General features: G+C 40.8%; 2 protein-coding genes across 3 annotated transcripts; one reads left to right on the forward strand and one right to left on the reverse strand.

Moving 5' to 3' along the window:
• Window positions 1–7: 7 nt before the first annotated feature.
• Window positions 8–13,392, reverse strand: NUSAP1 (nucleolar and spindle associated protein 1). 2 transcript variants are annotated; one of them, XM_059819984.1, is made up of 12 exons: window positions 13,300–13,392; window positions 11,791–11,856; window positions 10,478–10,669; window positions 9,236–9,410; window positions 7,408–7,497; window positions 6,570–6,682; window positions 5,801–5,866; window positions 5,425–5,612; window positions 3,434–3,609; window positions 2,300–2,410; window positions 1,590–1,701; window positions 8–1,109 (listed from the first exon to the last, which is right to left on the reverse strand). In XM_059819984.1, the coding sequence occupies exons 1-12, from the start codon at window positions 13,390–13,392 to the stop codon at window positions 1,022–1,024; spliced, it is 1,470 nt and encodes a 489-aa protein (XP_059675967.1). In that variant the 3' UTR covers window positions 8–1,021. The 2 variants fall into 2 exon arrangements, with proteins under 2 accessions (XP_059675967.1, XP_059675966.1); XM_059819983.1 differs by having other exon boundaries at window positions 3,422–3,609.
• A 431-nt stretch (window positions 13,393–13,823) lies between these two features.
• On the forward strand, window positions 13,824–17,556 carry OIP5 (Opa interacting protein 5). The gene is given in 6 exon segments (XM_059819922.1): window positions 13,824–14,106; window positions 14,290–14,356; window positions 15,320–15,442; window positions 15,985–16,066; window positions 17,415–17,504; window positions 17,506–17,556. Coding segments are annotated over 6 exon segments (696 nt in total).
• Window positions 17,557–17,972: the final 416 nt, after the last annotated feature.

Here is a 17,972-nt window from a genome sequence, read left to right on the forward strand (position 1 = left end):
ACAAAACTGGTGCTACTCTAAGGAGGTAGTTATACATAGTACACTAGATGATAACCAGTGATAAACAGGATATATACAAAATATTTATTTCCCCCCCCATTAATTTCATAAAAAAATTGCTTGTTCTTGACATTTCAGCATATATTTGATAAGACACTAAATTCACTGAAACAAATTATTTGCTCAAAATTCTAGCTGAGATTACAACTGCTAAATTACCTTTCCATTCATAATAAATCCAGACAGCTTTTCTATGTATTTTTTTAAAAGTAACAACAGCTTTTAAATCTAAGGTAATGAATGTGCCTCAACACTACTGTAACCAGAGATGAAAAACAGAATAATTTTGTTAACATCTGCTATTTACCATAGAAAGGAACAAAACAACCTTAACTATTCAAAGCATTCAGTCAGTAATTTGTAAAGCCACTTTTCAGTTGTGACTTTTAAAAAATATGTTATTTTACAGTTACATTATGCTGTAAGCTTTTAGTTTTCCAGAGAGCTTGCATATTTTTTCTCCTCGTGGAAATTCCCTACTACTTCATAGGCATGCAATAAGAAATGCTGAATAATTGCTTTAACAGTTGTTACCGACTTTAAGGATTGATTTGGAGACCAGGGCAAGCAGCTGTCTCCAACTCCTGTTCAAGCTGCTATCCAAGGCGTGCATTCTAGGGGGTAACAAACGCATGCTGTTGGAGAACTCTGTTCTAAGTTGCAAGGAGGCTTCTTGAGCATCTTTTTTTCCACTTACATTTTCTCCTTTAACATTTTTTAGTTAAATGAAAAACGTTATTAAGCAACTAGAGATAGTTGTAAGCTCCTAAAAGCTTAGAACTCTCATCTTGTTGGAGAAGTTGATCACTAAAACATTACGCTCAGATGCATTTTAAGGTCTCTTTCAATGCTCTCTGGATTCCACTAGCTAATAGCAACCTGAACCATACACAGACAGCACAAGTATTTACATGACAGGAACAGTATTTACACTGATTTCTTAGATACTTCTTAAGTCCTTCTAACCCACAGATAGTCCTCTACGGTTTCCGAGAGCCTGGGCCTTTTTCTTTTTTCTCTCTTGCTCATGTTTCTCACGCCTTTCTTCCCTGAAGGGGAAAAAGAAGAGAGACAGACCACATCAAGCTATATGAAAGGTAGAGACACAAGCAACCAAAGGAATCTGAAGCCGACCAGGGCTTAACACCTATGTAACCAGTGTGCTGCATTTGCCACAGGCAGAGAACACCATTCCATTTTGGACGAATCCAAACATTTGGGCAAATACTCCTGCTTAGACATACAGGTCTAACATTTGAGGTAACAACATGTCAATATTCACAGCTTCTTCCAAGGGGAAGGTAAATCTCCAAACACTAGAATTGACAGCTTTCACAGAATAAAAGTCTATCGGATTCATAGCTACCCTCTTTGTTGGCCTTTCTGATACTAGACAGACTACTGGAGGCAAAAATTGCTTTGTATAAAAATACTCTGTCCCGAACTGCATATTTAAATCCCAAAAAGACAAATGAGTCTTCATATTATTTTAAATAACACTGTTCATAGAAAGTTAATGGTGTACTAACCTTGTCTGGAGATGCGGCTGTTTGTAATCTTTCTTACGTGAAGGCACGTTGCTACCCACAGACTTATTTAGGACAGTATTTTCTTTAAATTCTCCCCAAGGTTTCAGTCGTCCTACGATTTAGGGGCAAAAAGAGAGACTATTGAATTACTAGTTGAGTAATTCTGTGCTTAACATCTTGCCATGAATTTTATACTAGCTAGCCTGTTTTTTTGCTGGTTAACTTTAAGATGAAATGCCTCTTCAGCTGTTTTATCAGTTTCACCAGCACATGCCCTACAGGTAGTTTTTCTGTAAGTAGTAACAGGTGACTGTACTTACAACTAACACTTACCACACAAAAGTTCAGCTCCCCACACTATAGTGCACTTTAAAAAAATCAGTAAAATAAAAATAAGCCTCATTTTGTAAAGGAATATCTCATATTTCCTGTACATACATGTATTCAGTGGAATACAAGGATGTTTATTCTTATATTTATGGACTTTTGGTCATACAGACTTATTTCTTCAGCAGAGAGGCTCTTAGAGCATATATTATGTAGAAATTTAATGTGAGGCCACAGAATGTGTGGGAATCCAGAGAAGAGGGGAAAGGGGCAGGAAGAGAGACTGAAAACTTTGCAGTGTCATAGTTTGTATCAATGCCTGACTTCATGAGCAGTTGAGCACAAGGGGTATGACGAACACTGATTGCACAGGATCACAGTACCTTTATGTGGCTGATACCGAAGCGGCCTTGAGAGACTTGCTTTGAGATCAAATGTCTTCTTTGCGCTGGTGGGTTCTGCAGAGTGAGCTGCAAACTTGAAGGGCGTGATGACTACAAAAGGCATCAACATATCATACTTAATTACAGTAGCAAGAACATCACTGTGCATAGCAAGTTACACCTTACAACTATCAAGACAAAAGAGCCATTAAATGCTGCCCCCTGCTACCTCTAAAGACAGAATTGCACAATTACAGCTCACTTGAAATAGGGAGCCTTTGGGTCTGGAGAGAGCAAGGGTTGCAGCATATTAGCCCTTTTGCTCTGACCGTGCTATGCGGTAGCATATATAGCTTCATGTATTTTTCCTAGTCCTTCAGGGCAAATTGTGTTTCCTGGTCTCTATGCTTATTTGGAACAAAGTGGATTTTCACATTAAAAAAAGCAGCATTCTTCTGGAACACACCAGCTTCTGATCAGCAGTGGAACTTTTCTTTCCCCCTAAAAAAAAAATTCTATATTGTCATGCAGCAAGACAGGCAACTCTGGGTTCTTGACCTGTGCTAATGTACTTGTGACGCTAGGGTATCAGCTGTTAGGTAGTAGAGCTGTGCTGGTGCAGAGATCGTTAGTAACCAGAAGACTTCTGCTTTTTCTTACAGACCTTTGGTTCTGGAGTTAATCAGGGTTGCTGAGACTGATAATAACAGGTTGTCCCAAAACACAGCTAGAAGCCTGGTGCATGCCAATCCCACAAGGAGAATGAGACCTCTGAGAAGGCACCAGGAACTCCTCCCACCGCAGACAGGATCTCCCCATGCCTGTTCTATGAATCTTTTGCTACATAGTCCAAGGTTCTAGAATGATTTCTATCCCCTACATCCTATATTAGGCTTTTCTGTAGGTAGCTAGGTACCATGTGTTTAAGTCTTGACTAAAATGGTTAGGTGGTAAAACACTGGAAACCAAAGGAAACAACAAAACTACTGCAGTTTCTAAAGAATCTGTCATAAATTAGAGAATGAAATTCAAACCTGGGTCTAAATGACATTCGGTTATAAAAAATGTATATAATAATTTAGTAAGACAAAAGGCCAGGGTCTGAAAAAGCTAAATATTTACCATCCACTTTACCCTTTGATGCAGTCAGATCATTGTTTCTTGTATTTCCCTTGCTGTTTTTCCGACTTATTAATTTGCAGCTTTTTTGGCTATCAGGTGTGCAGATCTCCTCCAGGTATGGAGACATTCTAGATGGAGTCTTGGTAAGAGAGCGTTTATGCTCATTATCTTTTGTGGCTTCCGAGAACCTGAAAATTATCAGAAATATGAAGACAAAATTAGTCATCTACAAGGAACGTAAGCAATGTTACAGAATACAGAAGATTCTGCATTCTACATTTCTTACAGGTAGAAAGTTTTCCTGCGTCTAAGATGTTCACAGCTGATGTACTTATGTATGTGTACATATATATATAAACATATGAAAGAAAATTCAAAATCTTGCATGAAGTAATAGCCTTATCAAAAAGGTACTGAGAATACGCTGAAAGCCTGCAAGACGTGGAAAGACAGCGAGTAAGTTTTGCAGAAAGCTGTGTTTTGAGGGCTAGCAAATTCATGGGTGAAGTACAGCTTGCAGGATCCACCTCAGTGCATCTTTGGACAAACAGAAGGGAAGCAAATTCTCTAAGTGTCATTTTGGTTTACATATTGCTAAGAATCAAGTAGGGCTGCAGTGAAGACAATGAAGATCACCCAGCCAGAGGCAGAATGAATATTGTTTTCATTTGTTGTTACCTATTGCAATGAAAGATAGCACATTCAAAAGTAGGACCAAAGCCAGTAAGATTATGAGCTTGGTTTTACAAGGAATCTGTAATCTTGACCTTGCAATGACAAAAGAACTGCATGCAAAAATTACAAATCCCATAATTATTTATTAGGGCTTGTCAATATTAGAAGTCGCACTACCTGACTTAATAATAACAACCCCCACACACACTTTATTCAGGGACAAAAGGTCCCAGCAGCTATAATCTTGGCACGCAAAAGTTGAGAAGTGAAGGTTATCAGCAACATAGAAAGTAACACCACTGAGACCTGAGATTAACCAGGTATTGTTAGCAGGGGGAAAAGGATAAGGGTAAATCATAGAATGTCTAACTCTGAACTTCAGTCACTGTGGAAAGGTAAGTAAACTGAATACAGCTGGAATTAGTACAATAGTTAGAAACCAACAAAGAAGTAGTAGAGACAAGGACTTTCACTGGGTAAAAGGGCATTTATCAATGGAGTACCATAGGGACTGTCCTTTTGATTATTTCTTTTAAAAGGTTTTTTTGTTCAAAACTTCAGAAAAATTAGTAATAAGCTAATAAAATTTACTGATAAGGAAAGTTCAGGAAATATTAACATAACAGAGAATTAGATTACTGTGTAGGAATAACAAAGTGCATGTGGTCTTTTAAAAGGAAATGAGATGAGGTTTAATAGCATTGAGTATGAGCTCATTCATTTAGCAATTCATCACAACTTTCTGGTGTCAGCTTGGTTTCCGTCTGCTAGAAACAATCTGCTTATAGTATTCAATCACAAGATGAGCCCCTGCTTATCATATATATGCTTATATGCTCATATATATACACATGGAAAGGGTTGGGGAGGAGGCAAGGGGAAGAAAAGGAAAAGAGAGTACCCAAAAAAACCCCAAATGATGAGCCCATCGCGAGACTCCCCTGGAAATACTGCATACAGTTCCAGTTAAGTAATCTCAAAGAAATTAATTCAGATATAAACAGACACTATTATGTTGCCTGACAAAATGGAAAAACTAACACAGTAAGAGAAGAAAAATGATTTGGCTTGGTTGGTTTAGCAAAATGAAAGCTGAAAGAGAGGCAAGATTCCTCCACCATCAGACATCAAAACGATGAATCAAGATCGTAACAACACAGTAAGGCTTAAACCCACCATAAAGCTAGGCTGAAAGTTAGTAATCAGAATTAGTCTCACATAGTTCATGTTTGGAATACAAATAATGCAGTCGAATCACAGTCAGTGTTGATTATTTCATGTGTACCATACCAAATTGCTCACTGGTAGTTTTGGTTTGGTCTTTTTACCTGACGTTCATTTTGGATGTTGAAAGGACAGAAGGATTAAATGAAGATTTCCTAGATAAAATGCTCCGACTGGCAGCATTCAGAGAACTGCGTGGTGAGCGCCGGAGGTTACTAGGAGTGCAGGTGGCGGAGAATCGCCCTCTTTCTGGATTTGGGCTGAATAAACATGGTTTACCACTGGTTTGTTTCTAGGGAAAAGCAAATCATGAGTTAGCACACTCTGCTAAAAATTTATCAGGAAAGCAGCTAAGAGGAAGGGAAAACACACAGTGAATCAGAAGCATACAGCCTCTTCAGTTTTCCCCTTTTTTTCTTTAAAAGCGTACTTTGAACATAAGTAGTTTTGTTATTATTAACCTGATCTGAAAACACATACCTTAGAATTGTTATGTGGAGTGCCTTTTTCTGATGCTCTTAAGTGATTCGATTTTTTGGCCAGCACCTGCCAAAAGTAATTTGTCTTAAGTATATGTTGATACACTGTACACCGTGGAAATGTAGTGTCCAGGAGTTTCAGTGTCACTGTTTTGATATGTCCACTGACATATTCATTCGTATATTCAATGACACATTACTGTCACTTTTCTAAGGTCTGCCGTGCTCTGAAAGAGGCCCTATCAGTAGTGTTCACCCATGCAAGAATGAAATACAAAAACTGAGAATCAGAACAACAGATACTGTATCTATTTTAAAGGGGAGTCATACACAGTCATTGGACAATGGTTCTTTAAGGCACAAAAGAGGAACTTAAATATTTAATTCCCACTCTTTGAAAAATAACCCATCCCCTTGGTTAAGTTTTGCAGCAATTCAAACAGTTGTAAGCAAAAGCTCCAGGAGATCCTTCACAAAAGTGATTGTGACATAATTATTTTTACTCAAAACTGACAAGTTATTTGTTGGTTCCTATAATTGTTTATAGCCATACACTGTTAATATATTAAAACTTACATAACTATACAAGTTATATACAGATAACTATGTATAACTAGTTATATAGGACTGCAGTTAAATTTCATGAATCATTAACATTCCACTGCATGCACACATGACCAGCTACTTACTGCTCTAAAGAGACTCTACAGAGAGGCTCTGGCGATACATGGACATGGGAACAACGGACATCATCTTGTGTTATCACTGACCTTGACTTCGCTGAGAGAACTGCTGCAGTTTTCAATCATTTTTTTTTTCCTCTCAATGTAGTCAGCAATAGATTCCATTTTCTTGAAGTGAGCCTCATGTAACTTTTTAAAGTCTAACAAGTTCCAAAAATAAGAGGAGTCACGTATCTGATAAGCTCCTAAGGAAGTTTACTACTTAATAGAAGAATCTTGCAACACCTATTGTTATGGCCTCAAAAAAAAAAAGGTATCCCTCTAATTAAAGGTTGTGTATGCACAGGTAACCAAACAGCATGAAATAGAATCTACTTCACTGGCTACATAGCCAGTTACCTGGTGCTTGCTCTGGAGAACCATAGAATGGTTTGGGTTGGAAGGGACCTTTAAAGTTCATCTAGTCCAACTCCCAAATTCAGCAGTTAAAGAGAAAAAAGAAATACTTCTAGATTTTAAATGAATGAATGTATTTTACGAAGGGATTAAAGTGACCTAATACATAGTAATACAGCACAATGGTATCGTTTATAAAGTGAAAACTAAACAAGCAGGAGTAATAGCATGTCTTCCTGCTCTTCATTGTTTTGAAAATCATGAATGCAAGCGTTATATCCAAACGACAAAGTGTTCGATAAACCAGTTTTATAACGTACAAGTGAGTCATTTACTACTATGAATTGACAAGTTGGAAGATATACCTTAAAATGTAACCTTTGGAAACTTTTTTTGCTTGCTTGCTTTTTAAAGAGCAGATGTTCTCTTCTTCAAGCAGAGATAGAAATTTGGGTTGTAAAAAACTAAGTCAGGTCTCCCTTCACACACAGACAACACATCTATTTCTAAAGGTGGTAGGTTATCTTACTTGGTGTAGTAGCTTTCATTCCTGTTTTCCCAGACCTAGACGCACGGCCTACATATAAAGGGATCTTCCCTCCTGCATGAGGAGCATCACCTGGTACAGTAAGATTAGACAAAATCATTAGAACTCCTGGAAAATATTTTAATGTCATCACCACCTTTTTGAAAGTATTTGTTCCAAAACACACTTCATCACCTCAAAGTGGGTTTAGGTTTTGATAAATAAAAACGTCAGCTGGAATAGACATGTCCTACACCTTTTAAATGGTACATCAGTAACAGCATGTCTTGACAAACAAGCCCAGCGTGAATCTTACAGCCATCCTAGGTTATTTTCTTTCGATAGTGAAGTATTTTACAGGGGAAGTTAACAAGAGAGCTATGCTTGTGGTAAGCAAAAACAACTTTAAATTCACAGGTATTGATCTGTTTAATAAGCTAGTGTTTTTTAAGTGTTGAAACAAAGAAGAAATACCTCTTGGCCAGCTTTTCTGCCACTGCCTTATATACATATACACAGTCTAAGTTCTTTTTATCATCCCTGCTCTCAGGTATAGTATTAAGCTCATGTTCACATTTTAGTGATTGATTTTATTTTATTAAGAAAAAAAAAAATCAGGTAAAGACTTCACATAGAGTTCAATATTTGCATATCAAAAGCAAACATTTGCTTTTCTATCAATTCACATCCCCTTTAAAGTAAACTTGGATGACCTCAATGTATTGAAAGAAATCGTCACTGGAAGTAAATAATGGAGAGTTGTTGAAAAATCAGCTTTTCAACACTAAATGCAGGCATAGTATTTTTCCATCACACAGCTCTTGCTGTTTGAAATTACTGGAGGGGGAAAAAAAAAACCACAAAAAACCAGAAAGCAGTAAGGATACTTATAATTACAGTTATAGGAAGAGATGAGTACTGTGGCAACTGTCAGGATGAATGCAGCCTCAACCAAAGCATCCTCTACATACTCTGTTGCTTCTGTTTTTAAAAAGAACCTTCATCAAAAATGCTCATTTTCTAAATTAGTTTCAAAGTTATAGATGGCCTCCAATAAGAATGTCTCTGTAAATTCTACTGAACAGCAAGAATATCCATAATACAGCTCAAGGACTACGTACACTTAGTCTAACAGGAGCAAATAATGGTATGTCAGACCCACAATATCAATAAATTATCACATTGGGCAGACAAACTCATTTCTTCACAGCAGCTGCATGCACAGAGTGGGGGAGAAATTAATCCATATTTTCAGCATCATCATGTTTGAAGGTCTAAAAATGCCGCCAGAGAGAAAAAACGATCCACTGTAATACATTCAGATATTGTTAAGCAGTTTAAACAAATTATAAAGGATTCTGGTTGTATGTCCTTTTCCACTAATTTTACTCCTGGGAAGAAAATGACAAAACCTGTTCATCTGTAGGAAGAGAAAAATGAAGCATGAGGAAAGAAGCTCTCCCTTTTTGCCCCTTTTCAAAGGAGCTGAGTAGCATCTCAGGGGTATTCCAAAAGGCACTGATCCTAAACAAGGTGCAAGGCTCAAATACACTCAGACCTTCAAGGACTCCTTCACTAAGAGCATCAGGTCCAGAGTTCTGAAGTCAGAGTCAGCGGAATTCCTACATTGCAGAATTTGTGGATTTGTGTTACAGTATGGTAAACAAACAAGTACACAAACTTAAGTGAGAGATTTTTTTCTGGTATCCCCAAATAAGGTACTGATCACCAGACATGCCACAAAAATCTTTGCAGACATAATAAAATAACCAAAAGGTGCATTTTAAGTAGTACAAATACTAAACTTACTTTTTCGGAATTTTCTACTTACATTCACCTCCACTGCTTTTAGCAGAAGTCTTCTCTGGTTGTTCTTTCTGACCAGTACCCATCCCTGGATTCTCAATAGCTCTCTTTTTAGTTAGTTGCTCCTCATTTTGGAGTACCTTCTGTCCTTTTTCATGCTCACCCCGAGGCACTTCGTTTTCTTTCATTTCAGAATGCTCCTGCGGTTTAAACAAACTTCATGTCAACAGTTTGTTCCGACTGGATATAAAGAAAGGCGGCTGTTCTGAGAACAGTCAGTGGAAGAGGTTGCCCAGAGAGGTTGTATAGCCTCCATCCTTAGAGGTTTTCCATATCAGATTAGATCAAGCCTTAGGCATTGTGGTCTAACCTCATAGTTGACCCTGCTTTGATCAGGAGATTGAGCAAGAGATTTCTGAAGTTCAAGTCAATTAACTTACGAAATATTTACCTGTTTGTGAAATAACAGGATCTATATTAGAAAGCTTTTACCTGCACAGCTCTAACATTTTAGTATAAAATTGCCTTTATTGACAAAAGTTACTTATTTGCAAGTAAGAATAAAGTCACTAGCTATGTTACTTTTTACTATTAGTAGCTTTGGTTACTGTCCAATTCCCTATCTAACACTAACAGACTAACACTCCTCATCTTCTCATTTCCCTCCCCTAACTCTAAATCAGTAAAAGTCTTTCACAGAGTTCCTAGTTCACCCACTACTTGCATGTAATTCTCGAGAAAAATAATTCTACCCCCATCTCACCTTGAACCTTCCCCTCCCTCAGTCATACGACCCAAGAATAAAGAACCCACTGAGAGGAGTGGGAACTAAGAAACTGTGAGGTTTAGGAAATCATCCTATTTCTGTTAATCTTTTCTATATAAAGAAAGTGAAAACAACCTTATTTTAGACAGTGTTCTGAGTATTAGACTAGTTTCAGAATTTATGATGAACTAGATCAGACAAAGTGTTTGGAATTCTATATTTCTTAGAGGGATTTAATTTATTTCCTTGAAGTAATGATTAACAAGTAATCTCTGTTCATTATGGAATAGCACATCGTCAAGATAGACAAAAATCAGTGCTACAAAGTACAAAAGACCAGTATTGGAACATTTGCACATGAAATTCTTGTACACACGCACACATATGTATGTGTAAAATGTATACCACCTGCTAAATGGTGGTAGAACAAATCGAGTATGTTTAAATTATGCTTGGGGGAATGGGGGGTGGCCAGCACACAAAACAAGCAATACAAATCACCTCTTTCTCAGCAGAAAGCCCTGCATTTTCTTCACTGGTATTAGTTTCCTCATTGGAGTTCCTCTTTTTTCTGGTTATTTTCTTTTCTTTACCACGTCTTTTTGTAATAAAGCACACTGAATCAGGCATAACTTCCTCCTGATTGCTCAGTTCATCCGATTCAATGGAAGCAGATGCACTTTTTTCAGAGTCCTGTAGTAGAAAAATACTATAATATGGAACATATCTGACACAAACATAAATTAGGTACTCCAAAGAGACACTTTTAATTTTATTGTTGGAAAAAGTATTTCACATAGAGGAAAAACAGTAGCATGCCAATTAGTAGCATAGTAATCAAGAAATTGGCAATATCTAGATATTTCCCTAAACATCAAAGCTTATTGTTTAAAGACTTTAAAAAGAAGTCCTACAGTTGTTTAATTATATAGCATTTTAATAAGATTATAAAAAACTAATACTTCATACTTGATATCTGACTTGCATAATGCTGTGACCCTCACAGATCTGTACATTTCTGTGGAATACTCTTCACCAAAAAATTAGAGCCTCTTCCATGCTTAGTAAAATTAAAAATAAGCTGACAAGGATTATACCAGTTCCTCAAACCTTTAAAGATTTTAAAGGAAGCTCTTGAAGAGAGACATGTTTTAGAAAATGCAGATCCCAATTTACTTTCTATCAAAACCACAAAAAACATCGCTATAGCCAACAAAATAATTGAGCTTACAGAAAACTTTTTTTAAATGCTAAGGAAACAATACACTAAGAGATGAATAAAGGAAACCACAATTGTGTCGCTTTCATTATAGCATCAGTATAAGCAAATTGTAGTAGGTGCAAAACACTTTCTGATGAGTATCTAGTCCATTTCATCTAGGCCTGCAACAGGAATAAAATATTTTTATATCTGGTACTGACTAGTGTCTGGAGCTAAACAAGCAAGAATTAAGTTTTGTTCAATGGAAATTAAATTCTACTGTTCACAGGGAATAATTGATGCTGAAAAAATACGTTGTTAATTTTGGCAGCTGAAAGGAAATCAGCTTTGGGTCATATAGGAGGCCACTTCAAAGCTAATATTAGCACATCTGTTTCTATCAGTACATGAGTGTATTAAACTAAAGGCACTACTGAGAAAAAAGTATTTTTAAATTGTATTGTAAAAAAAATTAAATTGTATTGTAAAAAAAAGTATTTTTATTGCAGTTCACATCACGGTAAAAAACAACCTTCAGTACATGCCCTGCTCTACTAGTTACAAAGGTAGAGCTATCTCTCTTAAAAAGAATGACTGGTTTATCGTCTATTACCATATTTTCATTTTCTTGTTTTGTTCCATTGAAGTGTTGCTTCAGTGCTTTCAACAATTTGTCTGCCTGGAGAGAAATCAAAACAATGTATGAACCAAATATTGCATTAAGTCATCGAACAAAAAACTGCGTATACCCAACTGGTGTCCTATAAATTGACCCAACAAACAAGCAGAACATTTCCCAAATCCAACAGAATAAGGCATGCCTAGAGCTTCATTCAAGTCAGACAAATTAGAGAAAGTGCTTGAGGCTGTAGATAAATACATAGCATATTCTCCAGAGGCACAAAGACAAATTTCCCTGACTAGGTTTCTTCCGGTCTGCCTATTTTCCAGAAAGTTTAATTGTGCAAGGATGAACGAGACAGACTGTTTTTAGCAGCACTGCCTAGCTGAACATGAATTAAAATTGTATCAAATTTCTGCAATAACTTCTGTCTTGCCCATACTAAATGCAAAGCATTGTTATCACCCCTTGCATATATTCAACAGTAATAACAATAACAACAACAAAATTACATCATTGATAGTTCAGACTATGATAGACTCTCGAATACCTAATTGGAAAGGTCAGCATTAAATCAAATCTGAACTAGAAGTTTAAGAAGGAAATAACCCCGAACTAGAACCCCAAGCCGAAGTCTTAGTCCTGTCAGGACAATGAGTTCCTTTGTCTGCCTAAGTCGTGGATGTTCTTTCTCTGAAGGTTTTATGCCTTCTCCCGCTGGCAGTGCAGCAGCCCGACTGCTGCCGAGCGATTTCCTGGCAGTGCCTACCAGGAGAGATCAGGCCACTGTCCTAAACCTGCAGCTCCAAGCAAAAGGCATCGGTGCACGCTTGAATTCCTCGTTCTTAACCACGGTTGGGAAACAAACGCACACGCTCTCGTCCCTTGAGGCACCCTATTGCTACTATTCTTCCGACTCCTAGCCGTAAAAATAACCCCACAGCCATCCGCGGTTGGCTGGGGCGGGGGGGGGGGGGGAACAGCGCGGTAAGCCCTCGCGGGCGCAGGCGGGCGGGCCAAGCCGGGCCCCGGCGGCCGACCCCGCGGTGCTGCGCGCGGCAGGGACGCGCTCGCAGAGCTGCGGGCGGACCCCGTGGGGTATCCCCGCGCCCGATGCCTCCGGAAAAACGGAGCCCCACGTAACCAGCCTTTTCTTCGAGTGTACGCCCGTCACGGAGGTGTAGGGGCGCGGCGCCCCGCCCGACGGACGGGAACGAACGTCCGTCCTCCCGGACGCTTCAGGGCAAAGGTACCGCCGCCCCGCAGGCCCGGGCTGCGTCCCTGCCAGCGCCGCCGCCAGCCCCAGGCGGGGACGGGGCCCGAAGGCTGCGCCAGCGCGGTAGCCGAAAGGAGAACGACGTCCCCGGGGACGGGCGGGGCACATCCCCCGCACGACACCCGCTCCCCTCAGCTCCCGGGGAAGCCCCAGAGGCGGACGGGAACCCGGAGCTCCCCCCAGGCCCCCCTCGCTCAGGTCCACGGCAGCTGCCCCCGCCTCACCCGGAGGTTGGCCTTCAGGCCGGCGGCCTTTGCGATCCGCTGGAGCTCGACGTATTTCAGCAGCTCCAGCTGCTGGAGCGAGGAGAGCGCCATGGCGGCAGCGCCGACCCTCCGCCTCACAGGCGCCAACCGCCGCGCTTCGAATCTCGCGCTCAACTGACACGGCGCGCCTTGCCCCCGCCCCCACCATTCGAACTCGCCCGCCGCGCCATGCCATTGGCTGAACGAGGCAAAGGGGCCGGGCCGGGAGGGCGGGGCACGGAAGCCACCAATGGCGGCGCGGCCACCGAGGCGTGCTTTTTTTTTTTTTTTTTCAAACGCGATAGGCGCTCCTGGCGAGGGAAAGGCCTGTCCTCTCCTGTGTGATTGGGCGACGGAATGACTCGGTGCGGCCCACTTCCCAATAGTCTCGGGAAATGCGGACTGATGCGTCCCTTGCCCAATAGCAGCGCAGATCTGTGAAGCGCCCTCCAGTTGTGAGGCCGGGAAGGCGGGCGCCGCGCTCGAACGCGGGGCGGGAGAAGATGGCGGTGCGCCGGCAGCTGCGGGAGCTCTTCCAGGACCCGCAGCTCGGCGGGGCCATCACTGTGGAGCGGCCGCCGTCCCCCGCGGCTGCCACACGGATCTTGCGGTCGTCGCCTTCCACCCCGCCTTCCTCGCCGCCGGCCGCGTCGCCTCCGCGGCGGCAAGGGCCGCTGCCGGAGGACTGCGCCGTGTTCCAGTGCCGCGGCTGCTGGGCGGTGCTGGGGGACTCGCTGCACCTGTGCGCGCAGGAGGAGCGGCGGCTCGGCGTCCTCGTCTGCTTCAGTCAGTGCCCGCCTGGGGGCCTTGGGGCGGGGGGGTGCTCCCTCCCGGAGGGCCGCCGGCCTTCCCGGGGCGCTGCGCCGGGCTTCGCGTTGGGTGTCCTGAGGCGGCGGGGTGGGAGGGCGCGCCCCGGGGTGGGGTTGGTCCGGGGGGTCCCCTCTTCAGCGGCTCTCTCCTCCTCCTCAGAAGTCACAAGCGACGTGGCCTGGGAGGATTCGCTCATGATCGGCCTGGAGGGAGCGCTCCTGGGGTGGTGAGTAGCTCGCCCGGCCTCGCCCTTGGCATCGGGCCTGCCGGGAGCGGTCGCCACGGTGGGCGGCGCGGGCAAACGGAGGCTTCTGCCGAGCGGGGAGCCGGGAGCTGCCCTGGCTTGGGCGCTGGGCTTTCTCAGGGGCTCGGGGAGCTCCGGGCTGCTTTTCGTACTCGTGCCTCATCATTTCGGGTGGAGAAGCCTTTCCTAGGTGTGTAGCGTTCGTTTTAGTCGAGATCAGGAGTTGTGCTGTTCTAACCTTTGTCGGTGGAGAGGAACGCAGTACAAGACAGCCTGGCCTTTAGGTCTCTTCCTTCTGCTCCTTCCCCAAAAGGTCTATTACCTAAATTAAAGCATCTCTGTTTGGGGTTTTGGTTTTTTTTTTTTTTTTAATACTGAATAGTGCTGCTATTCACGAGCCTACACTTAGCAACAGGTTAGGTAACTCTGTATTGGTCTGGTGGGAAGGATGTAAATCTCACCTGAGGACTTACAGAACCAGTAGTTTGTTTAAATTCTGTTTAAAGGCTATTTTACAAACTATAATGGCTGGTAACTTTTTAAATATTACTTGCTTTCTTTTTTCTTTTTTTTTTCCTCTCTCTGCATGAGGCAATAACCTGTTTTATCAGGAGGAAATTTCACTTCTGTGACCTGGCGCAGGCATTGTTTTACCAGTTAAATCATGTTCGAGTAGTATAGCCTAAACCGCTCTGTGATAATAAGACATGTATTTTCTTCCTTAATTGCAGCTTCACTTATTACAGAGATTATTACTTGCACAACATGCCCAGCTTTTTATGTTCGTGTTCTCTTTGTATGTATTACTTCTTTAAGGAGAAAGCATTATTATGTCCTATTTGCCTGTCCTGATAGAACTGAAGATTTGATGTCCTCTGGCAAGCATGCAGTATCTATGGTTTCAGAAGCTTCTGTTTAGTAATATTTTTCCCTTTCTCCTTTTAGTGCTTACAATGCATTATCCTGTCGGTCATGTGGCTTGATCGTGGGCTTCATTCTTTATTCCACCTCCAGTGACCTGGCGTATCTCCGAGGCTGCTTCTGTTTCTTCAAGGACAGCATCCGCTGGTGAGTGTACTGTATTCTTACGATTTCACGGGAATTTGTAAGTTATTACAACGGGGTGTGCAACCAATCTACAGCTAACAAAAGCGGCTTTACTTCTGACTGAGTGCATTAGTGTGGGATTTTAATATCCTCTATGTTCAAATTGTTTGTGCTGGCATGACTCTGTTTGATTTGCCTTGTACTTCTTGAGCGTCCTTGTGTAATGTCAAGGTTTAAATCTAGTTGTTGGCAATACTGAAATCTCCTTCAGTTCCAGATTCACTTAGCTAATGTAAGCTATCAAATTAGTTCCATGATAGATTGAGCACTTGATTATGGAAACTGTAAATTACTTATAGCTGGTGATGAGAGGATCTTATGATTTCAAAGTAAAACCATTGTTACGTTTTTAATATTTCCATAATGTTTTCACTACTTTTGGCAACAACTTTGTATCTGCTTTAAAATCATCTTAAATAATCTCTCTAAACAGTGAATGCAACTATGGGGTGTTTAACTGTTTTTTCTTGGTTTTTTTTTCCCTTTCCCCTTTTGTTTTCCAGTTATCTCTTAAAAAAACAAATGATAATAGAAGCTTCTAAGGTGAATTTTCCTGCTGTAACCTTAAAGGAGCAACTGCGGGAAGTAAGGTTTCTACATTAATTTGTATGGAAAGTATTTTAAAATGCTGATATTTTTGAATATTAGTCCAAAAATATTGATACAATTACTTCTTTATTTTCTCCATCTTATGCACTTAAAAAGCTGACTTACAACAGTGACTGACTTAAATGTGTGAGACATGCAAAATATTTTCTAGAACCACTTATCTGCGAAACATATTCAGTTCTAGCTGGTTTTCTGGCAAAAGTGTGTTATCCTTTTATCTCTACACTTTGAAAAGAAAAAAAACAAGAATCGTTTAGACAGACTTCACTGAAGTATTGCTACTTGTGTTGTCCCTAGAATTCGTAAGTCACTGTTGAAGAATTTAAAAAATAGCCATTTGTTAATTTGAAAGGGATTCTAGCACAGTTGTATTTATGGCTATGTAAGCTCAAAACAGCATGGAAGTAGTTTCAGAGACAACACTAGAACCTCCCTCCTTTTTTGGTGTTTAAATTGGATGTTCTTTTCTGTAACTTGGTTAGTTGTTGAATTAGTCTGTCCCATAGCTCAAACAAAGTTACTGTGTGTAGGAGGCAGCCAGTGTATCCAGTATCCTTACTTTTTTTTCTTTTTTTAGTTTCTTTTCTAAGCATGGAAATGAGCCTGTGACATTTCTTAAGTTTTGTCCTCTTTAAAGTCATCTTCCAGTGTCTTGTAAGATCAGAGTGTTTTTATAGGTCAAGTGAGGCTAAAATGCAAAAAATCTTATCCAGGCAATACTTCTAAAGTTGAGACACCTTTTCCTGAAGTAAAAAAAATGGTAGTACTTCATTGCAAACACAAATTATGTGACTGGAGAGTTTGCTTGTTGACTAGAACAAGTGCAAGAATCTGGTCTTTGCTTTCTGAGACATTATGTCAACAGGATTTTAGCTCTGATGTGTTAACTTAAACCCCAGGCTCTGGAAATGGCATTTTTGAGGGACTGTCCACATGTATTCCTAAGTAACGTTGAAACAGTCTGACCAGATCTTGTCAAAGAAGGTCTCTGGCCACGTAAAAACTTTTAATGAGTTAACTAGGAAAGATTGGATTGATAGTAATAAGGCTCCAGCAACTCTGTCTCCTTAAGGAGAGTATTCCCATACATCTCTGAAAGAGGTTATGCTGGCACACATTCATCTACCGCCTCTTTGTAGCCCAGGCCTCTGATTTGGGTGCCAGTTTTGGCTGTACTAGACACGCAGGTTAAAACCCAGTATAACTTTCCATCTTGAAAGTCAGCTGCTCTTTAGCCACTGGAAGTGGGGTGCAGATCATTCAAAGATCCAGTGCTAGGACATTTTTCTCTAGTTTTAATACTCTTATTGCTCTTTTTTTCTAGCTGAAAGAAAAGCTTGTGGAGGTCCACATTCGCATAGAATTGCTGATTAAGAAGCTGGAGGAACTGGAACAAAAGAATAATGTGGCAGAAAGGCAAAGCTCTGCATCAGATGCAGTTGGCCTACTGCCAGGATATGCAATAGTCAGGGTCAACTAATAATATGCCATTTTCAAGAACTGCTGGAGCTGTTTCTGCATCTCTGCTGAGTTTGTTCATTATGATGAAACAATGCCCCAGAACAGCTTTCAGTGTTGATCTGTCACTTTATCTTTGTATAGAAAGAACTGATGCTTAAACGCATCCCTTCAATCTAAGGGGAACCCCTGAAAATCTGACATACTGAAGTTATGCTTGCAAAAATTAATAGCTCACCCATGCAGCACATCACTCTCCGAGACAGTACAACTATGACTTTGATGCTCTCTAATGACTTCAGGGGGAAAACCAGCCTTTGAAATACTAAAATCAGGTTTCTGGAATTATACAAAACATACTAACAAGATGATATTCAAGAGGAGCCATTATAAGTTGAAAGTTCTTGCAGAAATCTAAAGTTCT

Source organism: Gavia stellata, chromosome 7 (genome assembly GCF_030936135.1).
Source record: "Gavia stellata isolate bGavSte3 chromosome 7, bGavSte3.hap2, whole genome shotgun sequence".
NCBI lineage: Eukaryota > Metazoa > Chordata > Aves > Gaviiformes > Gaviidae > Gavia > Gavia stellata.

Bases quoted from the DNA above. Each gene is read 5' to 3' on its own strand.
- NUSAP1 (XM_059819983.1), bottom strand. From the start codon at position 13,392: ATGGCGCTCTCCTCGCTCCAGCAGCTGGAGCTGCTGAAATACGTCGAG. The intron at 6,683-7,407 runs GTAAGATAACCT...GGAACTTGTTAG, and splicing joins AATGAAAGCTACTACACCAA to ACTTTAAAAAGTTACATGAG. The intron at 5,613-5,800 runs GTATGTGTTTTC...GCTTTTCCCTAG, and splicing joins CTCCACATAACAATTCTAAG to AAACAAACCAGTGGTAAACC.